This window comes from Neodiprion lecontei, chromosome 4, assembly GCF_021901455.1.
Source record: "Neodiprion lecontei isolate iyNeoLeco1 chromosome 4, iyNeoLeco1.1, whole genome shotgun sequence".
Taxonomy (NCBI): Eukaryota; Metazoa; Arthropoda; class Insecta; order Hymenoptera; family Diprionidae; genus Neodiprion; species Neodiprion lecontei.
In genome coordinates, this window is record NC_060263.1 from 29932670 (window position 1) to 29958360 (window position 25691).

General features: G+C 45.3%; 1 protein-coding gene and 1 long non-coding RNA gene across 2 annotated transcripts in view; both read left to right on the plus strand.

The window, feature by feature from the left end:
* LOC124293988 overlaps positions 1–18777 on the plus strand; it is an 87178-nt gene extending 68401 nt beyond the window's left edge. Inside the window, exon 4 of the long non-coding RNA XR_006903849.1 lies at positions 18391–18777. This is a non-coding gene — a long non-coding RNA (uncharacterized LOC124293988). The remainder of the gene's footprint in view (positions 1–18390) is intronic.
* A 3966-nt stretch (positions 18778–22743) lies between these two features.
* Positions 22744–25226, plus strand: LOC107220629. The gene is made up of 3 exons (XM_015659297.2): positions 22744–22899; positions 23745–24044; positions 24760–25226. Exons 1-3 carry the CDS (start codon positions 22894–22896, stop codon positions 25096–25098), a joined length of 645 nt encoding a protein of 214 aa, XP_015514783.1. The 5' UTR covers positions 22744–22893; the 3' UTR covers positions 25099–25226.
* The last annotated feature ends 465 nt before the right edge of the window (positions 25227–25691 follow it).

The window sequence follows — 25691 nt, forward strand, 5'->3', positions numbered from 1 at the left end:
CGCCCCAACGATAGCTACGCAACACGCATATGCCAACGGTACGTTCCGAGTATTTATGTGCGCACATCTATCTGACGCGGGAGTGACACGCGCGTCGTGTGCTACCGCTTTTCCACCCCTGATCTCACATATGGAATACAACAATTTACCATTTCTCTTTGCTCGTATGTTAACGTACTCGGAATTTTTTCAAGGATTTTGGTTGCTATAACTACCTTTCTAGCATTTATATTGAGATCCAGTGTTTTAACAGCTCTGTGTATTGTAATTTTCATCCCTTATTACCTTGTGTGACGGTTCATTGACGATTACTTTTCGTTGAAAACTTGCGCTCGAAACGTTCTGTCACAGGTAATCATAACTTTCCAAAATCGATATAATTTTATGTAAACTTCTAGGTCCAAAGGTTTGTTATCAACTCAATTTCCGTGCCATCAGTGCGTTGAAGGAAAAAATTAGTCTTCTAAAACCTCAAAATACGAAGTTTTATAAAGATCACAAGAGTGTATATCGTGTTTTTTCAACTACGCACATTACACGCTGACGTAGGCACGACTTTTTTGTGCACAGGTATATGCGCCACAAAGTGAAGGGGTTGAACTGTTGAAACTCAATTTGTTCAAGATTATTACCGTGAAAATTACAAGAATCTCTCGTTAAAATTGTACATTTTTCTTATAAATAGGTTGGGTCTCAGGTGCAGAATTCAGGTAATATTATTCGATGTGCTTTAAGCTTTGATGTTAAATGAACGAAGACTTTGTTGACTTCAATTATCTGTCGTGGTGACGGATGTTTCACTCACAAAGATGTCCCGAGTCTCATTGTAAGGGTGGAATATAAAAATGCTCCCGAACTGCGAAGTGTGGACTTTGTATTACTTCATTTCGTCTCACGAAGCATGGTCTAATTTTTCCTTTTCAACCTTTTTCAAATACAATAGCAGACTTCAATCTGTCGTATCGTTTTACCCGTCAGTTTTACAGTTGTCTTGCAATAAAAACTACCCGAGGCAAGTTTGTATTTGAAAAAAAAGTGGACGGATAAAATTAAACGTTGTAATATTTACTGGTTTTTTTATGCACAACTGACTGTGAAATCAAGATCGCAGGTTTTCTTGACAGGGCGCTCAAACTTGAATGACGTATCTCTGCGTTGGATTTTCGTTTAAAAATCCCGCTCCACCACCGTTTGTGTCTCGGTAAAGATTTTCTAATATTACCGACCAACATGAAGTATATAAACGCCAGTAAAGCTCTACAGGCAGCATTTTGGGTCTATTATATTTAGTTAAAAATAACCGACATGCCATCGTGGTTTTTTACATTATTTTATTTCTCTCTTTGCATTGCCTCATTTTCCACTTGCAGTTACCTTTTTCGATAATGGTTTTGGACGCGGCGTGGCGCAGAGTATCGTGTAACGCATCGACGCATCCTCTGATCGACAGAATTCTGAAGTCCCGCGGACGAGGTATTCTGATCGCGAGAGAGCCGTGATACGGAGCGTGGGAGTCCGAACCGTTGGCTTAGTTGAGTATTTCAGGATCCATTGAGTTGACTTTGGCGGTTTGATTTGGGGTTTTGAGAAGGTCTCGGACCAGACTTAGCGTTCGTTACGCGTGAAACAAGGCCGTCAATCGAACGATTTGTACCGAGTGAATATCTAGCGGGGAATATTCGTCGTGATGTAACGCATGATAGGCACCGTTAGTACATTGCTAGAAAGAGCGAAACCGTAAATGATCTGCTAATGACCCGACAGAAAATTTCACAAATTACATGCTATTAACTCGAGGATTGAACACTTGTCAAAGAGTTGACGGTATCGTTACAGAATGTGCAATGATCGACGTATTCGATAAGCGTGCGAAAATAATACCCGTGCAGGTGAACAGGGCAGTTACCAATTTTACTCCAGCCAACCGCAAAGGCTGTTGTTTCGAACGGCTCGAATTGTTTTACAACGGCCTAGTACATCGAAATCCTATTGCCACAGTTTGAATGGGTCCTCCGTAGTTGGCCTCCTTCTCCAAATATGACAAGACTGTGTTGGTCGTTGTACAATGGAGGTATCTACATGGGCAGGCACCATTATACGCACGTCTAATCCTGTCCTCGAATGGTTAATTTGTATCAGGATTTCTAGCGGCATAACGAGCGTTCCAGCCCCTTCTATACAAACCGAGACAGATATAGTTTAATAACTTTTGAATAATGACGGGCACACAAGCACAGAGGATGCCTAGTTTCGAAGTTAGTTAGTTTTGCGTATGAAATGTGCAGCCGGGTCACGTGGATTCGTGTGGGTGGCGCAGAGTCACCTGCGCTACGTTCTCTCTCGAGGCAGGTACGTGAACGCCGGGGCGTATCAACGCCGTTTTAAAGGAGCGAATCGATTCCCTCGTGCGACTCGAGTCAATTAACCGTTTCAACAGAGTTTCTGAACTGGCATTCATGATGATCCTACAACTTTCCCCTGCAGAGCCGGTTGATGAATCGCCGTTCAAACACCCACAACGTGCGGATGCAGACAGTTTGAAGCGATTTGAGGTTTCATTGAGCACCGCGTCCATCCACCGCCTCGTACCTGTAGAAAAATCAGCTCATCGTACACGGTCCTCGCAGATTGATCCACGGCTTGGAAATCACCGTCCGATCCATAAACAATCCGCGGCTGAACGTGTTCAGCAGACGATTCGTTCGTTCGTGCTGAAGAAGGAGCCCCGCGATGAGGCGAGGGCTCCGGGTTCTAAAGTGCGGAACCCCACTGCGTGACCTGTCGGCGTGAGTGCGGCTGGATTTATACGCGGAGGTAAAGTTATCGCATATTTGCCCGAACCTCCTACTTCACGACCCGTCGACCAGCCAGTCCAATGACAACCAGCGTAAACAGGCGCCTTTGGGAACCATGACAAGCCCGATGACCGACTGACGCATGCCACTGTCGGACCACCTCGGTGCAACCCATTTCGCAAAGCCTTTTTCTTGCGTGTCGGGTGATGGCGCGACGCTAGCTTAAGCGATTACAAGGGCTGCAGGGTGCAGGATAGTTTACGCAGGGCCTGCCGGTAACCCGGTGCCCTAAACGGCACGGTCCATTGACCATTGTCCGAGCTCGTAACAATACTTTTCGGGTTCATTCCCAACGGGACCAGCGGCCTTCCGCCCGTCTTAACGGTTCGGCGGAAAAGGCGGTTGGAATTTGGGCTGTTCCGTAAAACCTCGAGGTGAGGCAAGTGCGGCGATTTCTGTTTACGCACCGCTGGCACACGCCGGCTGCTTGCAGGTAAAAGGGTTCCGGTCCTCCACCAGCGACCGTGTGGTGCTCAGGTTCTACGTCGTGTTGGCGCGGCGATGTGTGTACTGCAAAAGCAAACGACGCGACGTTCCATAACTTAATTGAACGGCACATCAAACTTGTGTGATTGCTCCTAACTAACATCGTTAAGTCCTCGCTGTCGGTTCTGTTTCGACTGATCGTGAGTATTTAGTTAGACGATATAATGTTACTACGTATGTTGTTACGTTTAACGGTATTATAATTTTACGGTTCGAGTGTGCAAACGGTGAAAATTGATTGGTTCCACCGACGGGTGATTGACCACTGCTGGTGCGGTTGTGTATATACTTACTCGTATGCGATATGTGTATACATATAACGTGTCGAAATGAATTTTATTTCCTAAACACATGCGGTAGTGCAGGGCATCGAAGATACTGATTCGTTTTATATTCCAGAGCCGCGCTGCAGCAGCGAACGATGATTTACGCGCTTAATCTCGTCTATGTATGCGGCCAAGAGAGCGGGGTTATTTTTAGGTGAGGTTCAGATGATGGGGGAGGGGGGGGGGGATACAAGGACTCCGGATTATCGACGGTATCATACTTCCTAGATGAATTATGACTGGTAATAAGATATCCCAGGAGAGGATTGAGATACCGATTTGCAATTTTTTACGTGGCAGGCGGAGCACCCAACCCACCGCCACCTATCGGGTTGCGATATCGATCGCGTCGGGGCAGAAACTCTCTTCGAAATGGCATATCCCGTCATTTGATATTCTTGGATGAAACGCGTTCGCGTTTCACTAATTTGTCCGTATTGTCAGTCGGCCGCGGCGACGCGACGCTGCAGCGGTAAACGGGATATTTCACGAAGACGTGCAATCGCCCGTAGATATACCCACCGAATAACGCCATGGCTAATTACTTTGCCGGTAATAATTACAACGGTAAGTTAATGAATCGTGACGTGCCTTTGGATCGTGAGATCTGATATCACGGAACTTGAGATGCCCGCAACAATAACGATTATCAGTGGGAAACTGGCGGTAACAAACCGCCGTACGGAACACAGGGGTACTTAATCCAAGTTCTGGCGACCGGCTGATCCGTACCCCAGATGGGTATCACTATCCGTATATCTAATTCCCTTCCATTCGTGGTGATAATGATTAATAGAGATCCAGTAGAGCTAGGCATATGCGTGCCGGAGATGGATCGTCCGCTTGTCTTTGTTCGCTCGTTTGATCGACAAGAGGGGTTAATTTAAACATATTAAGAGCATTTATTTAGTCACTCGCATGGGAGCGCCGCCCGGGATATTCTAACGCTGAAAAAGATGAGCGTGCGTCTTCTTCAGGGCCCATTTATTTCCGAGATAGTATTATATTTTTCATAAAATATCTTAATATCATCTCCCCTTCACGCTCCCCTTCCCCGCGACGATCCCCACGCTTCTTTCCCACCCTTCCTTTATTTCTCTTTCTCTTATCCTCCGCCTTCTTTCGCTCCGTAGCTTTCTTTTTCTCCCTCGCGCACAATCCTTCTCGCTGAAACGCGTCGGGGAAAAGTCTTCGCCCTGTTTCTTGCCGTCGTTCGCTCCGGCAGCGATCATATTTTAGAACACACAAGAAAGAAGGAGGACGGGCGGACGTCACTGGTATTTACCAGACATATGAAATCTCGTCTCGTCAGCTTACGAAGTCCCTTTGACACGGCGTTCGATGTTCGACTCTCTTCCCCGCCCGCTGCCATACCAGACCTTCTCCTTCCCTGGGCACGTCTCGATCGTGTCCTCGTGTATACACCGGTCTGGCATCTTACTCTCTGCATGGATAGTTCCCGGTGATTACTTTACTCAGGTGCTCTGAACCGAGTTCCAGAAACTCCTCCGCCTGCTAAAATATTAAAAACTTGTGCGACTCACGTATCAAATCACGAACAAGCGTACGGCTCTCTGCACTCGTGTATCTCGTTTATAATCCGCATCGATGGCCGCGCTGGCATTTGCATTTATACCGCGAAAATTTCGAAAGAAGTTCAAGTCTTTATACCTACGATAATAAAAAACATTAACGCTCGGCAAGGCTCACCCCGACGTTTTCAACACTCGTGGTCATTATCCGTGCAGCTTTTCGCTGTTGGGTAATTCCGTAATCGGGTAAAATGCGGAAGGTGGCATAACGAGGCCACGCGACCAACTCTAAGTGCGTATTATCCTTCGGGAATTCTTACCCTAACGGGAGACGTGGCCGCCGTTCGTCGTTCGTTTGATTCCGCCAAGCAGGGTAGAAAAATTGAATTTAAGCGGTGTTGCCGTCGCGAGGTATATATACGGCTCCCCCCAGCTTTTTCGCTCCTCTTTTTTAGCCACCCCAAACCCGTCGGTGAAGTTGGAAAGTAAGGGGCGAGAGGCGGGGGTCGCCCGATGCCACATCATAAAACAATTAGGAGAATAACAGATGGAAATGAGCTCAATTTCATTCAGCTCAGCTCAGCGATCGAATACTTCACTTCCCGTAAAGCGTGCAAGATATCTCGCCGGCTCCGTCGTTCGCCAGCCGCGTTTCCCGCTTGGCATACATACCGCGGATTGCTAGACTTTTTGTAGATCCCTGCCGCCCCGTGGATTTCTGGAGTCGAAGCAGGTTCGAGGCTTACGTTAATCCCATAAATAATGAGAGCTGCATTCGAATTGGCAGTGGAGACGCGACGCTCTCGCCTCTCAGCCGCGGTAGGAAATATATATCGGGGAAAAAGTCTCGCGTAGTCTTATATTTTCAAACGCATTCGGATGCCCGCATGTCGCTTTCTCTCCTTCTTCCTCCCACGCACTGTACCAAGACTCGCGTTGCGCAAGAGGGTGCCATCGGCATCGGAATAAGGGTTGCGCGTTGAGCCTCGCAACAAAAGAGGGTTTGGACGGTTCGGGATGAGTCACGTGTCGGATATTTACGAGCAGTTTTCTGGACAATTTTGTATCTGTGTCGTAGTCTCGTCGACGGGCACGAGGCCGAGGGTACGTCCCCTTGCGAGTCTAATAAAAGCGGTATCTATTCCTATCGTTTATCTCGAATGACAGAAATTTATCGGGCGAACGATATCGTTACGTGAATCGGTCTCATTTTTCCCCCGTTGAGAAGCTCCGAGTCATCGCCAGCAACGCTAAAACCGACGTTTAAGGATTCGTAACTAGATGAAAAAATTCTCCCGCTGATACAGATTTCAGAGTTCGATTCGTCGGTGCGGCTTGCATGTCGTTGTTCACGCATGTCCGTCGATGAACGACGTCGATAACAAAGAATCGTGCAGGATTGACCGGAAATGGATTTGCCAAGAAACGCGTGGACGACAACGGAATGGAATCAAAGGCCGGGGACGGAGTGCCAGTTGCAAAATTAATGAACTCGGAAGAGACTCGTTGGTATACGTGCAGCCCTGGATTACCGGCTTCCTTCTCAGGGGACGTCCTGCGCTAGACGGCAGCATATTAAACCTGTTTTTACTGCGATACGAAGTTAGGGCGAGCGATTTTAATTGGATTAGACTAGGCAGGAGATAGTTCTTGCGAGGAATCCCATCCCCGCCCCTTCAGTGCGGGGTTTCTCATTGTGATTTACGTGACAGCCACCGGGCAAAAAAGGACCGTTTTATTAGGCACACTGCGACTAAGTGAGCGCTAATTTTTTCAGTATCCATACCTTCGATGCACTTTCATATTTTTCCCTTCCACTCGATTACCTGTCTTTCTACTCCGGCACGTGATATGTTTTTATATTATATTATACTTATACCATTTGCGGCAATGTAAATGTCGATAATTCTGATTGTCACAGCCACCATCTACAGACTAGCTTTTGATAATAACTAGACAGATGAGATAGAAATGTTATGTGTGGCGAGACACAATTAATTAACGGACTTAGGCAAAATCTTCCGTGAAAGGATTACATTTCTAATTACGGAATAATATACTTTGGAAGGTAATAATATATGGGATTGAGAAAATACAGAACAAATTTTGGTCTCACAATGAACATGAAATAAATTTTTTATTTGCGGTAAGGATTCAAACAGTAAGAGTTCTTTGGTTAAGTTTTAATAACAAACAATCAATATTGAAGCAGTGACAGTATAATATATAGTACAAATATGGAAGAAACGTGAATTAAACCTAAAGAAGGAAATACGGAAAGATATTCATATTACACATAAATATTAGGTGTAATTTGAGATAGAAAAGATGGATTCGGATAATTGAATACTGAAGATTTGTTGCATTTGCTAGTTACTGTAAATATTAATTTTCATTGATGTTTACCATACACTCTCTGCATAACCTTTTTTTTTTAGTTTGATTGAAACAGGGAAACGAAACATATGGGCATGTTAAATTTATTTCATGAAACCGACAAAATCACCGTACCTTGATTTCAATTTCACTGTGCACGTGCATGCTCCGTGCCAGTTGTGACTGCCCCTTTGGTTTCAATTGCTGAAGAATCACCAAAATTCTATGATTCGAAAGCAAATGGGTCGTATAGTAAGCATGGTTCAACGCAGAAATCACGAGCGATGAGCATGTGCCCAGGGGTGGGGGGGGGGGGGGTGAATATTTACCGCTTAATTTGCGTCACGGAAAATCTTTCGGTCGTATCGGTTCCGTGGCGTGACGGGTTCGGTCGATCCGGGCACGTATCTCGCTTGTACGGCGACACAGGCGCGTCCGCAAATCATAGCAACTAACCATTAGCGAAAACCGCGGTCTTAGCGAGTGAGACCGGATCGAGAAGGTCTGATTCTACCAATCGAGTAGCCATACTCTACACTCTATATGTATATCAGCTCGACGAAATCCCATTACGAATTCTGCGGCATGGTGCGGATCCGGGTGAATTATCGACCGAATCATTTTGACTCCTCCGTTCGGAAGTGGGGTGTAAATTTTGGGTGCAGGGCTAGGTAAGTGACACGCTCAGTGACACTTTCGTGATCGAGGTCAGAGCGATTGCGTCATCAGACAGCCGCACGGTTCGCTGAGCGGCCCGCAGGCCACTGACAACACCGACGAACAGTTTAGTTTATGTCTCAATTATAATGGTCCCCGGCGCAATAACAATAAACGTCACATATATTCGGTGTTCTGACGAGCGCGAGGCTGATACCGGGAGAATCTCGTCTCCGAGGCGGGCCCTAAACGAGCTTCATCGGCGCAATTAACGGTGCCGGACGCGCATCCAAGGCGGCTGCTCATTCTCGCCTGCATCCTCGCCGGAGAGCTCCGGTCTCGGGTGTCACTCTTTGTCACTTTAGGATTACGCTCTCATCCCCGAAAGCGCGCGCTCGTTTCACAGCTCGGAATATGCGGTGCATTTTTCGAGAAGGCCTCATCCGTGAGTTCAAGGACCGTTACGGATTAAGTCACGGGTCGGAGTCGTTCCTCGAAGACGCGTGAATCGTCGCTGCCACAACGGTATCAGCCGAAGCCCTTTTCTCTTTTCTCCGAGTGTTACTCGCTTAACATACGACACACCTGTCGCCCGCAGTCTAAAGCCTCGAACGTGGGGAAACAATTACCTTCCAGCCGAGCTCGCATGTCGATGACGTCAAACGCCCGGCTTCGCTTTTTCAAATTCTTGTCCATTTAGTAAACACTTAGAGAGGGAAGCGGGCGGAAGCGGGTTAATATAATGACTCCCGATACCGCCGCGCATCGCGCGAACCTGACGAACCAATCAGGCCTCTCGGATGCGCTGGGAGAGATAGCTTTATCCGGTATGTAAATTCCCTGCATCACCTGTTTCTCTGTTCATGTAATACATTCTACGCTCTCGTCTTCTTCGAGGTGAAAATAAGAACGACGTCTACGTATTATCCGAGGTGAAATCTTAGTCTCAACGGAGCAGATAACCGTGCCGCGACTTGTTATAACCGGGTGAGAAACGCGAATCGTTTATCGAACGCAACGACGACGGATAAGAGAACCTGCAGGACAATAATTTGCGGCTCGCTTCGTCGCTAGGTTCAGCCCTCGGGTTCGAAGCTGCCATACTCCGCGTTATTTCCATCCCGTCAGTTTCAGTCTCGAGCGACGGTTTCGCGGCGGGATGCTGCACGCGTACGTGTCTCTAATTCGTCGCATGGGATGAGGCGGGTTCAACGAGTCGCCGCGGTGCAGTTCAAGGCTCGGGTTGCGAGCAGCTTTCGCGCTGTCGTGTGCCGCGTGTTTCGACTCCCCGTCAAGGAGGACAAATATTATCGCTACCGAAAAATCAACAGCTTATATCTATTCAGGCCCCGCGACGGCCGGATGACAGGGACGTGTTATGGGAATCTCTTTAATTATTCCACGAGTGACTGTTTCCTCGGTAATTGGACAGGCCCCGGCAAGGCGCGGCCCACACTTGCATCGCGGGATTCACGTAGCAGGTATCGGCACTCTTCGAGGAAATAGACTCTCCGGAGTCCCGAGATCGCTGCACAACAACGGAGGTCTCTCAACGGTCCTCAGTGATCTCGCCCGGCACGTGCGGCACCTCTATCGTAGTCTGTCTGCTTAATTAGTGCCAGACACATCATCCAATTAAGCGGTTAGCGCGGCAGCAAAGGCTCGGTGACGCAATGCGACCAGCATCCGACTCGCTACTTCGAATGAATTGTGTCGTCGACGACTCGGCGTTGTTCTTATGCACCTGACGTCATCGGGATATCACCTTAAGTTTCGCTTTGCAGTTGTAAATTAGACTGTCGCGCACTCATGCCGCGGGCTGTAATGGCGGAGTCTCTTGTTACTCGGCTGCATTCCGTCAACCGTGAATTAGCGATCAAGGAATGGGTTCAATTACATTCGTTGAAATTGCTGACGATTGAGCTGGTGCGAAGTTAGCCTGGAAATTTAGCGTGTGCTGGCTTCCTCGCAGATGTGTATTGAGTGGCCGTTGAGTAAGACGCTTTGATCGACGATCTCGCATACTCGCATGCGGTATATCTACCTAGGAAAGGTTGAATCGTATTGAGGTGGGTTATTTGTACTATAGAGAATTAGGTACAAATTATTATGTTCGAAGAGGCAATTAATGGTGGCGACAGATGTGGCGCGACATGAGCCAGCTCGGTTATTTACTAGCTTTTGGTCGAAACGCTAGTTGCTTAATTGGATAATTACCGGGCAAATGGAAAATATCTTTTGGGGTAGATAACGCTACGTAATTAGATGCTCTCCGAGCGCCAAGCCTCCTATCTGTTACTATCGTGAACTAACTATTCCTGTTAAGCATCCATTATGCGTGGTGGCTGCTATTATATCGTTCCATTGTTGCGATGAATCAAATCACCGGCTACTTAATGAAACTCGGACATCCGTTCTGGTAAAACTTGAAGTATACTTATAGGCTTTCTTTTATAGATAGAATGACTTTTGAGAATTTGATCCCTACGCCGAACTTATAAAAACATCATGATAGCAAAGCGAGCTTCGTGAAGATAACGCAGTGGCATGATTCAACCGTTTCAGATACAACTCCGCGATATTTATTGCCTTTTTTGATTGGTATACGTGAACGTCACCGTTTGCAAGGGGATCGCCGTGCGAGGCTATATTTTCAACTGATAAAAAATACATATCGCCGCGTATCTCCTTCCCGTTCTGTATTAAATTCGTCTCGGTATAGCTGCCTACATCGCGATAAAATTGCATAAATGTCGCAATGTTGACAAATCGACGGGTTACTCGGGTGGAACTACTATTATGGACATCGAGGCATTTGCACGGAGACTGACGGTCGTTCGATTATATCTTTTGTAAAACAATGGTGGATCGAGTGGGTTAAAAAATAGCACTTCTTACGGACCACTAACTTTTATTTGGCTTCTCAACCCACCCTCGAACTCTGAACCCTTACGACTAATAGCATGTTGAAAATTTTTCTTTCACTGTACGATGATCTTTCGTGTGAACGTTTGGGATTCAATTGGATCCAGTGGAGTTGAACTTTCGGCTCACCTGGCGCCACGCTGTGTGTGAATTACTTGCTTCATTATTGAACCATTATTCAAACACCGCTTATTCAAATCTAATTTACGTTCAATTATCCGCTCACTGTCAGCATCACACTGTTAGCAATATTCGGTAATGAAGTACCGTCTTCGTGTGTCGAGTAACCATACAGCTAGCGGTGACGTGAAAGTTCAACGTGGAGTCAAGTCTTTAGTGAGGCAGAATGAAGCATCTGCAACTTGGTTCGGAAATCGCCATTAAGACTATCACGACTTGAAGCAGGGAAGTTTTCAGCCAACTGCCATGGTTGACAGTTTTATCACTCCACCAGGTAGGTATTTAGCAGGGGTAGTTTTCAATAGCGAGAGTGGATACATGAGCTCGAGCTAGTTCAAGCTAGTCTGCATACACCTCCCATTTACATACGACCAGTGAGTGCCGACTCTATCTTGCAAATGCCGTGGTGCAAAATCGTGTTCGTACCTGCTACAGTGAATTTTCGATTCAGGTCCAGTATGTGCTTCGGGAAAGACGTACACACGGACACTGGGCACGTGGCTTGGAATGAACCCGATCCACCGCCCACACACGTGACTATTACCTACGGCTTTGCATGCCGGCAAGCTTACAGTGAGAAACAAGTCACAGACCGTGGCTAAGTCGTTCGATCCACCTACCAAACGGGCCTGATTTCCATTTTCGTTAATATTGGGATGCACGTCGCGTGGTGCTGCTTGGGACCCTCGAAGCCTACGGCCGCTTCAAGCTGATTCAGAGTGCCTAAACGCCTCTTTATCACACCTTAACGCGACGTTGATATCATTGCCTGACAATTATGACGGCGTTACGTCGTTTGATGGGCATCGGTGCAACATTACCACAATTTATACGAGTATCTTTTGGAAAAATGATGCTTACGATGTTACTTTATGGAACAGATGTGAGCGTGCAAATGTTTTCTCTCATAAATGTCGCTATAACGCCGAGTCATTAACCGCTCTTTATCATCCGTTGTACCTAATGATTTATAACTTCACGCCAGTCTTTTGTTGACTCTTTTAATCTGTAGTACTTACCGCTTTATCAACTACCAGCAAAATACTTGTTAGAGAAAGGTAGATAACTGATTTAAAATAACAATTCTGCGTGTAAAATCAGCCTAAATTCTCTTGATTCTGTTACTATATGTTTTACGGATAAATTTCAAATATGTTCACCTGGTTACTTCAGGAACATACTACAATCCTGAACTTGACAGGAGGGTATTTTGAGATTTTGTGAACAATTCTAGCAGAAATGCGAGTATAAATTACTTATCTGAATTGGTATTGTTTAATCTAAACCAAGAGTTTGTTTGCCATCTGCTGTAGCTTGATATGTGGGCTATTAAATACCTCTTAGGCTGATCCTTAGTTTCACTTAATCGTTTTAAGATAAGATTAGAGTCAAGTTGAGCATGAACGGTTAGTTGATCATCGCAGAAAGCCGAAGAACGTAGCCTGGTAGGGAAACATAATAAAGGCTGGAAAGTCTACGCCGGCGACGGTGTCGACGGTTAAATTGAGCTAACCTTGCGCAAAAGTAAAGCCAACTCTCGATTCATCTTCCACAGATATCTTTCATGAATACAGGGCTTATGACTCGAAGGTCAAGCTACGTCAGCAATCCGCGTCAATCACGTAGAAATTTTATTTGCCAAAGGAAAAGGGATGAAAATGAAGATGAAAAAATTGTCGCAACAGTAACAGGTAAAAGCACGCAAGGTAGGAGAAAGAAATTTTGACGTGTGCACGCGTGGATATAAAGAACCTCGTAAATGGTGTAGCTTTGGGTAAAATTCAAATAAGCGGGCTTGTAACCGACACGGTCGAGATAACAGGTATTTAAAATTTTCTTAAATTATGAATGGGCATTTGCTCGTAAGTTAATCAGTAACCTCGGCATTCACGAAGTTACCCGTGTCGTACACCCAAGCAGCATTTGTAGTATGTGAATACACTCGTGTGTCTGTATAACCGATCCCTCGCGCGGTACGTGAGCGGGCCCTCGGTGGGCTTCGGTGTAGGATAGGCCTTCGGAGAGCTTAAGATGCTTTGAACGCCTCCTATTGTGTATTGCTGCCCTGCATACATAATGCTCACATTATCACACATGCGTCACATACGCCGGATTATTACAGGAGAGGATGCACGCGTATGTGTCTTCCTGTTGAAACGTGGATTACAAAGGCACCGTCTCCCATTTATTATACCCTTGAACTAAGTAGAAAAAATAACCAACAAATACCGAATACCGAATACCACACCGCCCATATACGTATACGTATGTATCTATATTGTGTACAGTACATAGCCGGAGGAGTATTTCGACCCACCGCCGTTTCCTGTTGTTAAAAAGTCGCGCCTATCATCACAATTCATCCCGCGACAGTTCTGATAGTATATAAAAGCTTCGATTTAAGACGAGCCTTATACAGTGGAACTGATCAGGTTTCCTGCGAAAGGTACGTAAGCGTCTACTGGTTGCTCTTTGCAATATTTCTCCTAGTTTCTCAACACTGCGCCAAGTCGAGTGGAACCTATGGCCTTGACTTCGAGCCCTTCAACCTCATTTTTGTTACCGAAGAATGGTGATTTCGGAAATGGAGTGAAGTTACTTCCAGAGTTGCAAATGGATGTCGTAGGTAACCGTGTTCCGGTGAAGATGCCCGAAGCACGTATCGACGTTTTATAAAGGACGACGAGGAGATCGACGCCCGTGGCAGAGATTGACGCACACGGTAAAATACCTGGTGAACTTGAGCCGATCGTCACGGCTTGGTCCTGGGCCTGGCTTAGATGGTTCTTGTTGGTATGTAGCGCGTCATGCGTTGTATGCTCTGCGCACACAACGCGGACACCAATCCCAGTGTTTAAGAGATTATTGTAAGCGTTCATCGGTGTTGGTAGATTGGCTGTGCCGTGACACATTCGTGTACCGTGCAGGCTCAGCACTTGAGCAGCCCCACCGGCTCGGCGGTCATTGCTTAGTGCAACACCCACACGCTTATTAGAATACTTCCTAGTCCTGAATCTAAATGAAAAACTGTCCTCGGGAAGAATTAAGAGCGATTTGTGTGCGCCCCGCAAATGCGAGGGCAAATATCGGAACGGATTGCGCAGCCCAGGGATCTTGAGTGCACCGAGAAAGAGAGCTGCTCAAATACGCCTACGATTTGATTGGAACGCTATGTTTGCCCATTGAAATCGCTCTTGCGTTTGGAATTGTACAATTGAACTTACAATTCATTTTGATGAAGAAATTTTGTCGAGGTATTCAAACACCGGAAACCAGATATTTTCACTGCCAGCATATTCTTCAATTTTCTAATTATGCGGTGAAAAAGAGTTGAGTACACACATACGTCAGCGCGCTAGTCGCTGGAACCGCTTATAACCGCATGAATTTAGCCTGTTTGCATAGTGAGCCAGTGCAAACTGCAGGAACGGTCTACCAGGAAGCGTGCGTGCTAAATGTTTAATTTGCTTAAGATCGATGCCCTGGTAATTCCGCCTTTGTGTTTACCTTGGAAATTACCTGAAGCATGATACCATGCGCCTCTCGGAATACAAAACGCGATATGTCTCTGTTGTCTGTAACGCTACGTACGTTTCGTTGGAGAATCATCGATATTATGTAAAGCGTAGTTGGGTACGTCGGTACAACGGCATCGATGAGCCTGCTCTAACGCAGGTACCCAACTCGTACAAGAAACTCTAGGATGGGTTGCTTCTCGGCTGACAGAGGCCCCCCACAGATATTTATCTCCTCGTATTTTTTTATCACCCCGTGAAGCGGACCGGGAGTACAAAAACATTTCGGTTTTAACAACCGCTTAGATGTCCCATGAAAAAAATCCTGTTCCTTGGTGTATCTACGGACACCGGTTCATAGCATGGCAACCGATCTTTTTATCTCCTCGAGTCACCTCGACTCTTTCCCGGCTGGAGGGAATTGTTTTTAAATAAGTTGATTAGTGTTCGATTCACACCGTGAAGTATCTGGGACGTGCGAAGGTCTTCGTCGAAAATACATTTGAAATTGAAATAATTCTCTCCGAGTAGATATTGGACCCCAGGTGTCGTGGGTTCTGATATTTTTGCGACTGAGAGGGAAAGAATTTGATTGAATCACAGAGAGAAGGAGAAAAAGAAATAAGGTCGAGATGAAAAAAATGGAGACTCGTGACAAGTTCTTTCTAAAATTCCATTGTGGTTTCCAAGGTTTCAAGTTTTACCGGAACACACAAAAGCTTCGCTCATTCCTGACGAATGAATGTCATATGCTATTTCATGTACCGCGAAGACACGTAAAGTCAAATATCAAATAAATTTTATGACTTCAGCGTGAGAATTCAAAACGATCGTTTTGCATGTTTTACATGTGTATATGACAAAAATCTTGTTGCCTTAGTTTTCATCCTGATTCATGATTGTGTCCCATGTGAGCATCGTAGATGTTCTCTACGAAGAAAATCGAAACTGTGATAGTTAAAATTGGAATACCTTATTTTGAGATGAAGAATGTGCATGCCAGAATCTATATGGATAGAAGGAACAAGACTGGAGACAGTTCTGATCAATCTGGATGAATGAAATATACAGAACGAGATTATAGAAAAAAAGTTAATGGACTTCTTTATCGTACCATATATCTAATGTCATCATCGACAAGAGGCAATGCCAATTATTTAAATACACTCGAGAAATCCGCTGCTGGTAATGGTAAAGCAAATTTAGAGAATCGTGATTAACTGTGACGTTAATTCCATTTTATGTAAGTGAGAAAAGTGTCAGATAGTGATAAAAATATCATGAGGTGAATTGTTACAATGGATAGCATTGAAGCAGAGTGATATATATCGTCGAAAACATTCAATTCCTAAACTTTTCAAAAAAAAGGACGTAAAGTGTGGGACTTATTATTAGTATTGATGGGACTTTTAGAAGCTTTTATACGGAAAGTTGTCATCCCAAAAATGAAGAGGGACTCGATTATCAACATCGACATAATCGACCGGAAAAAAACAATTGCGTTTGGTACTGATAGGGGAGTACCTATAGCAATGAATACTATTTTTGATGTAAGAATACTCACTTATTTATTCAAGTACTTAGTAGTGCAAATTAAATACCTAAAAATAGCAGGTATTTTACAATAAATTTTACTTTTCCCTGTAGCGTGTGTTTCGAATCCAGTAGGATAGCTCGTGGGATCGTTTCTCACTGATAATAATAATCGCAGCAAATACAATACGGAATGTTAATAAATCTTCGCCGTTTCTCATGTGATTCTGCGAAGCTCATTTTCTTCGTCTGAATAAATTCAAATTCCGAATAGGGAAGCAGTGAAGGAATCGCTGTGGTCCATTGCTAACGTGGAATTTTCGTGTGCTCTTGGCCATCTCACGCTTGGGACAAGGGCCCTCCTTTTCTCACTAGAATTACGTTGCCGCACACGGTACTGAAAGGTTGAACTAGCGAGGACCGCCCGCGACTCTCTGGACCCGCCGAAAACCTCGTAAGTGATGTACTCCACTTCTAATGACGCATGGCATCTTTTCCCGTGAATAAGTCACGCCACCCTCTCGGACCTTCTCGTTGCCGCCTACACCCAAGCGATCCAGAATTCCAAGCTCCACTGCGCGGTTGGTGGAGCAGCGTTAATTTATGCGCGGTCTGAACGCATTTATAATACCGGAGGAGAACACTGGATTCACCCACCTATACCGCATCAAGGTACATGTCTCTAGTGTGGGCGCTGGGCGATGATAGCTTGAAAATGAAATGAGTTTGGAAAAATGAAGGAAGCCACGAATCGGACAATTTCTTGCCATTGCCGGGCGATCGGTTGACTGGATAAAATATTACCTTTCTTTAGGCGAGATAAATTCGGAGGGCCTACCGTGCAGGTAACGATTTTTCATATAACGTTCAATCCGCATAGTCGGCAGTCTGCGGCCCGAATCGTCTTTAATATTACGGCCGTACCCAACGAGTGTGGAAAAAATCAATTGGCATCATTCGCACGTGCGACCTAAGAACAATCGCAAAAATTGTTCTGGACGTCGAAAAGGGATCCGCTTCGCAGGGATCCTGGAAAAAGCGATTATCAAATTTAATATCGCCGGAGACGCAAACGCAGCATCTCCCGTATCCCAGCGGGTGCCCTCGTGGTCTGCGAAGACCTGCAGCGACGGCTAAAAAACTATTCCGAGCCAAGGCGCCGCGATTGGAGGTCTAGAGGACCATAGGAGGATCGTGCGAGGATCGGAAAAATTCGCATTCGAACCCGGGCGACGAGAGACGGGAAGTAAAAGACGTAAGCGGCGGATTGGCGAGGGGAGGAAGTGATAACTCTGCCCGGTTCGGAGCTCTTCTTTGAGGCAGAGTTCCAGCCCCAGGAGTCGGCGCCCAGCGGGCACTAGCGTCACGGCGGCGGGCGCCACGGGGGGCTGAGCCCCACCCTTTTTATATTGTGTTTTATATTGAAATATATATCGAGCAACACTCCCAACTTAATACAAACAGTCGAATTGGTGCGGTCAACCAGGCGGTGTCCCCCCTCCTTTGGCCCCACGGGAGATTGCTTCGAGGCGAGTGCCGTGTTCAGCGCCGGGAAACCTTCCTCGTATTTATCGACATCAATAGAAACCGAATCCAACCATGATTCGTTCACCTTGCTTCGATTCACCCGATGGTAAAGTGGTACGAAATAACGTCACAAATATCTGAGCTTGAGGTACCTACTTCCAGAGTGGTCATTTTCGAAAATATCTTAAGGAGGGTAAATTCTTTCAGCATTTGATGGTATCATTTCGGAAGCTCCAGTCGATGTTCCGTGCGAACTCGTAGTGGGGCTGAACTCTAAAGGAATTTCTTGCATCATTATTACCAATTATAAAAGCGGTTCAGAACTGTAAAATATTTCGAAACAGGCCGCAGGTTTCCTCCGCGGTGATGACCGTTTCTTCGAACGTAGACTCTTATGCTGATTAATACTCATTAAGGCAACTCGTAATCCCACGTAATGTTTCCGTCGAGTACTAATTAACTCCTCTTCGTTCAACAGCTTAGAAACTGCATCCGATTCCAAGAACGTGATACTAGCAAGACATCGATCAAGGCTGACAATGAGCAATTACGCGACCTATAAGTGGCGTCGAGATTCCGTGTCACAGGTCCAGCGGTAATCGGAGTGATGAGAACGGCATCCAGAAATATTGTCAGAAGTACGGTCTTCGCAAGGATGGGGGTTGCGTGGCATTACCGTCGCGGTGCTCCGATGACATCGGCAACTAATCGGTACCGGCGCCACCCACTACGAGTCCAGTATCAAAGCCTGCTGCTTCCTTTGAGCTAATTTCTGCTGCAATGCCCATAAGTCAGACTGATTGGCGTCTCTAATTTGGGGGGCCGTCACCATGTGTGCCCATGCCACACACGGCTGCTGCACCGCTACCCGCTGACGCTAACGGATGCCATATGTGTACACGTGACCTTGCCAGTTGCAACGTCTTGGTCTCGTTACTCGAGACGCCTGCTTCCAAATTTGTTTAGTCCTCTCTCTTTCGTAATTAGGTTTAATTAGCCAATTTCACACAATTTAGCAACAAGCGACGGACATCAAGCATGGAAATTGGTGTGGTTTTGTTTCAACGAGTCTTATGTACTATGCAGTTTCTTTTCAATGACATAACACATTGGATTTCTGAAGATGAAATAAAATTTTCCGCGAGATGTTTTCTGCACAGGCATTCCTCAGCCGTTAGGTCAACTTGAATGCATCTGTCACTCGTAATCCTGAAAAATTTGTATTGACATCCGCAGTTCTTGCAATGAAACAAGTAGTTTGGCTCTTCTTTCACATCTAGATGTTGATTCGACGTTATACGTATTTCACGTGACACGTATCGGTGATTGAAATTTCGGATTTTGTTCAAAGCGTATGGTGTAGACGCACTCCAACGAGATTAGTTATGAAACGCTGCAGACTGTCGAATAAAAGCCAAACTGCATCCGGCAAGGTATATAATATATATATACAAGCTTAACGTACCATTGTCCATGTCACAGCGCTTCGACAAGCGAAATCAATCAGCAGCTTACACGCCGCGACACTTTGGAATACACTTTATTCCCATTGTCCCCTTCTCACGGCATCCTTTGTCCTCTACCGCTTTCCCAGCACTGATCTCTGTCTTTTTTTCTGTCAGGCGTACCCTGGCATCAACTGATCTGCTTAGCAGCCCTTCCTCTTCCTACCCCATACTAATGGACTTTGGGACTCGCTACTATAGTGATCTCGGCTCGAAGTTCGAGTCTAGTATACTCTGATTTTACACCATTATGCAAACATTGCGGTTATACGCTTCTCATGATCATCATCGACTGACATACAAAAGTCTGCTTCGTTATTTTTCAATTTGTACAATACCGTTGTAAAAATTCAATATCTGTACACTACCGTTCAGAAGAACAAGACGACAGTCCTTGAAGGGTCAGTTTCAAAATTGGCTCTTTGACAGAGATTCTTCTCTACACACCGAAGAAGGTGTCGTGGACACAAAAAGTCCCGGGGATTCTTTGCCATGTGCATATTTGCAGAACGTTCTGCTGATAAAAGTTTCAGAGCTGGGAAACCCATGGGGGATAGCGGATGCGAAGCAACGAGGTCCTGTGTCACGTCCCGAGAATTCCTTTGGCGGACGGACGGATCTCGTTTCTCCTTTCCGTGTGTACCATGTTTATCAAACTTGGCTCGTATCTTGAAAACTTCCTTGAACGGAAAGAGGCGTGATGAGCTTTGCAAGGCACTTCGATTTCCGTCTTCATTTCACACTAATCCAGTTGGATAAATGTGGGTGCAATGCATGGAGTCCGTGTATGAGATGTTCTCCGATATCGACAAGGTTGGATATACTTATCGATTTTATCCTTACACGATCGGAGTTGGATGCACCACTGACATGACACCCGTGACGGGACAATGAAACGATTTTGCTATCCAAGTGCGGGCAGAAGCTAGACGCCGTGGATCCCCGCTGAGCAGATTGAAATTGTCTCTTCGATATGCCTTCATAGAATTCGAAGTTCTTTTACCTGGTGGCTTTGATGGTTTTGGAAAATGGCGTCGGATCTATTGAGTTACGATACAAACGAATAATGATCGGATAGGCAGGTGGAATAAAACAGAAACTTGAAATATGAGAGTGATACATGTTATATGTATGAGGTTACCCATCGCTCCCTTTCACCGTCTGTTCATCGTTGACGCTGGCGACATACCCTTGGAAATTGTACGAAGCGGAAGTTAGTACATAAATATGGGATTCTCTGATTTATAATTCAAGACATATGTGTCGGGAAAGCGGGGTATTTGTTGCTTTCATGTTTTAGCGTTAGTTTTTTCCAAATGGTGAGGAAAGGCTGAAAAAACATGAAACTCGACACTCGTCACTCGTCACACATCGTTACTGATCCATCACGCACGGTGATATATACAGAAAAAATATCCATCGACGCGACATTTGTTATTCCGCGTGTGCAGGTCCAGATTTGCGATTACTCGGCACGCAACCTGTTCAATTTATTTAAATCAGTTATGTTTTGCTCTCTCTTTCTCTTCCTCGTACTTCCTCGAACGTGGCTTTATATATGCTTGGCTCACGTGACCTTTCACGAACTGTCAGAATCGATGCGAATATGCAATACGTTGGTCCGATGATACCAGGGTACAAAGTTAATCCACGCCTGCCAACTGACTTATAATTAAGAGAAAAGAATAACTGACGCATATTATATACACGCGTCCGCTCATCCCCCCCCTCCCCCCCCATGTTTGCTGCCCCACTTGGTTTCTTATTTCGGCTGGCCCCGCTAACCCCCTTAATTTTCATTGCCTGATCCCGTGGGTATGATGAAATTAAGCAGGCGGGTCCAAGGAAACCGACGACTTTATATTCCGGTTGTGTACACCATCCGCCATTAACGCTTTTGGTGAACTTGTTTCGAGGAATTGTTGCATGTGCGAGCTGCAAACAGAATTTGTCACTGCGCTTTGCTCAGCTCAGAACATTCGTCGTAGTGAACAATGCCACCGTGCAGCCATAAAGCTGGATCGTTCTTTGAGGTAACTTTTTTTCGATCGTAAATAACGTTCCGCCGTTGCCTGTATCAGACAGTGAAATGCTTTCGCGGTTAATTAACCATACCTGTGCACCAGCCGTTCGCAATCCATTATGTGATAATTTTAATTAGAGTTACGAATTTAATCATACTTGCATAGGTACGGGTGATGTGCACATCCTCATACACCTTGGTATGAGTACACCGTATGGCCCGTCATTAGGATTATTAATGTTCATATTCACATCCAGATTTGACAGAGACGCATGGTGGTAGATAAAACCGGAGAAAGGAGAGGCGGTTGACCGAGAGGGAGAGCGTGGGTGTATAAAACCCTATGGGGAGGATATCGTTAGGATATCTGTGTAACAAACCGAATAGCAAGTCTGCACTTCGTATGCGTTGCACGTTCAGCCTCGTGCGTGGGCTCCGGTCTGACAGACGGGCACGCACGACCGAAGGAGCCCGTGCGCGCCTAGCATTCGGGGTTCCCCCGAACCCGATCCAATCAATGTCCGATCCAATGACAATGCCACTTAGTTGCGTTAATAATCACCGCGGAAAATTTACATAGCCAGCTTAAGCGTGTCGAGGTTGGCTCTCTTCGACCAATGCGGAGAGGAACCGAATGAGCAGATTCGCAAAGCGCCAGCATCGATCAATTGCAGGATCTTCGATCGATTGACACCCTTCTCTTGACGAAGTTTCAGTTTTTTTTTTTTCTTCAGAATTGTGTGATCTCGAAAAGATATAGCGTTGAAAATTAAATTGCTTTTGTGCATGTTCGTACGATTAATCAAGTCAGTGCAGTAGCTAGTTACAGCAAGTTTATACCTTGAGTAATGTAACGCTCAAAGATAAATGCTTCGTGAATCTTGCATCGAAGTTATCCAAAGCTTTCAATGATAAAATAAGACCAGTAAGCATTATTCGCGTTGTAGTGCTGCATAATTTCGATATGGAAGATCAGAATTACTTGTCGGTTACTCGGATAGTGCAGGATATTTGTCCAAGCGTTATGCATGCGATACTCCAGTACGACTAAAGCCGTACTTTCACGTACTACATGAATATTACCACCCATGCGTCAATTCGTCTTGCATAATGGCATTATCCAAACGACAAAGAAGATTGAAAAATATTGTGAAAATGTGTCCTGGAAACGCTACGCGTACGCTACGTTGTGCATTTCGACAGAGCGACGGTGTAGGCACCGGTGATTGCAACAGCTCGCACCATACCGTGATTTATTTTAGGAGGCCAATGTCACTTACATTAATAAGCATGCAGTTTAGGACAGTGAAGTCGAGTTATTGGCATTCGGATGGTGTGATCAAACGCCGGCGTAGGAGTATAAAACTCTCGGAGCTTCTGAGGGAGGCATCAGTTTACTCAAACTCCGAGTACTCGTATCCAACCGAACAGTAGAAACTGCTACCAAATCAACATGAAGGTAAATTACTCGAGCCGAATTTTCACCTCGGTATACTTGATTCGGTCTTGTAAAGTAATTACATTAAAGATTGTTCAAGTGGAACGACGGTTGCTTTAAAAAATTCAATTTTCTGCATGTCTTAAAGGCATTTAACAAGTTGAGCTTAGCCATAGATAGAAGTACGTCGATTCGAGTAGCTAGAGAAATACCAATAACAAATGATTCCTATTAAATTTCGGAAAAGTACTAATGTTAACTGACCTTATTTACGTAATCTGAGCTTAATTTTGTCTTATATTTAACGAACATCGTGTCTTCCTCATTTAAGTTATATTGAACGACGTGAACGTCACTTGCGATAATTATGTTAGTTTAGGCCATGTTATTTATAGCGGATAATATAAATTCTCCAAGACAATCCTCCCGTCAGTATCGATCGACGTCAACTCAAATAAATTTATCCACACTCAAAGCACCCTCTAATCTCTAGATAATATTTGCTGCCCCCTTCACCGGCGTCCTTAAAGTGCAGATTAGCTAAAACTCCAGTACAAAGAGCAAGAAGGCAACATTCTATTTATTTCTAGGTGTTAAATATTATCTCTTTAGCTTTAACAAAAGCCATTGCTTCTATTCTTGCTGTGAGCAAGATGTTTGTTCTGTCTTGAATACAATTCTCTGATGTCCCAGCAATACATCAACAAAAGTATTTGACCGCATGCAGCTAATGTTTAATACAATAATTGGTCAATAATCTTCAATTCCCATAATCAAAGGCACACTCAGCGTAAAACATTTTCATACATTTGTACTCGACGAAAATTCGTCGGTTTTAAAGCAGAATTTTTTATCTTCAATGACAGATCTTCGTTTGTGTCGCTTTCCTCGCCACCCTGGCAATGGCAGAGCCACCTCAGTTCCGTCGTCAACGTCAATTCTTCGCTCGCCAACAAGAAGACACAACCCTGGCTCCAGCAGCCGATGACGCACCATACCCTCCATCAGGCTGGAAGCCGGCTGGCCCAGCGTTCGATCTCCCTCAACGCCAGGTGGACAACTCGTATGGCGCACCTGAACCACCAAGTGCATACGGGCCCCCGACGTCCACGGAAACACCCACCACTACCGCCATTGCCGAAGAACCAACCACTGCTCCTCCTCCGGTAAGCCACAGCGCGATACATTGAGTCAAAAGTGTTTCGATGACTTCACGATGTTGCTTGTGAGTCACGAGTCAGTTGAAACATATTTATCGAATATAGTGCAATTTGAAATCATGAGGACTAGCTAATGGGCGTTTAAACATTATGGACCAGTTAGAGTTACATGACTGGTACATGCAAAGGCTGGAGGGAATTATGTCTAAAAATACATGTGGACAGTTTATATAAAGCTGATCCGAATGAGAGTTTAAGTCAGAATCTAGGAGAGCCCGAGCACGGATTACCGTTCGATAGAGCCGGGTAGGAAAAGTTATACACGTGCACGGTTGATATCCGAGTGCTATTACCTATCCCAAATATGCATCATCTGCACGGATGGAATCCGTCGAGCTCGTCAATTTGCAATCGCGTTCGTTGCGCCCGTTCGACCAGCCTGACGTCAAGATCGAAATAAATTGGCAATTATAACGGTTGCGTTGCGACGTTCCATCAAAGGGATTTGAATTTGGTGCATTTTGCTCGTACGTAGGTGGCTGGAAACTCGAGACGAGCTTAATCAACTTTTGCTCACTGTGGTGCAATATCACGATCGAACGAATATCCTTTGCATAGAGGATATGATTCTTTCCGTGCAGTAATTTTGGTCCCATACCTCTTTGATCTACGATCATAGGATTCCATCTTAATTCACCACTTTTTCATCCGTATCACTCAGGCCATCGACAGTGGAAACGAACTCGACGAAGAGGGCAGTGGACAAGGTGCAGAACAGCAAGGTGAATACTACGTCGTACTGCCCGATGGACGTCTCCAGCGAGTTCAGTACGTCAGCCAAGAGAATGCCGCCAAAATGAGTTACCTTGCCAAAATCCAGGCCCAAAACGTCGGTCCAATCTACGCTTACAATCCTCTGAAGAAGGTGGAGCTGGTTTCACCTCTTAGCGCGGAAGCTCCGGTCGCTCTAGTATCTCCTCCCGTGGGCAGTACGTCCTACACCACGGTTACAACGAACTACCAGCCCGGCGGCGCCGCGAAGCTGGTCTTCGCCGTTTAGAAGAAAATCGATATAAATAGGCTCTCCTGATAGCGATCAGCTATTGGCCGAGACGTGTAATTCTCCAGGCGTAGCATAATTATTTATTATAAAGTCAACAGGTCAAATAAACGAACATTAACCGTAAAGCTGAGTCTACCGGTTCATGATGCGCGCTCCCTTTGTTCGATAAATTGCCCTAATTCAAATAATTGAGCGCAATAGAATCCAAAAATAAAAATAAATAGAAGTAAAAAATGAATGATCTAAATTCACTGGGGATTGAATAGAGCGTTATCGGCTGAATCCCGGAGAACGAGTCAGAAAGGAAGTGGAACCTTTCTCTAGCGTTATCGCGATAACGGGAAAACTACTTCTCTGTATAATCACCATCGCCGAGCTTTCGGAAAAAGATTTAACGACGGATTACTGCAAGAATGATCAGAAAATAATACAAGTCTGAGTTCAATGAGGGTATAAACGGTGTCTACTGATTTTGCATCGGAATTTCTGTTTTTTTCTTCTGTGAGCTTGGAGCGCGTATTGATACATACGAATACGGGCATGGCTTAACGTTTAAACACTACGAGTGCATACCGTACAAGAATTTGATG

Excerpts from the sequence above, each read along its gene's own strand:
- LOC107220629 (XM_015659297.2), top strand. Across the intron at positions 24,045-24,759 it reads CAACCACTGCTCCTCCTCCG|GCCATCGACAGTGGAAACGA; the intron begins GTAAGCCACAGC and ends CGTATCACTCAG.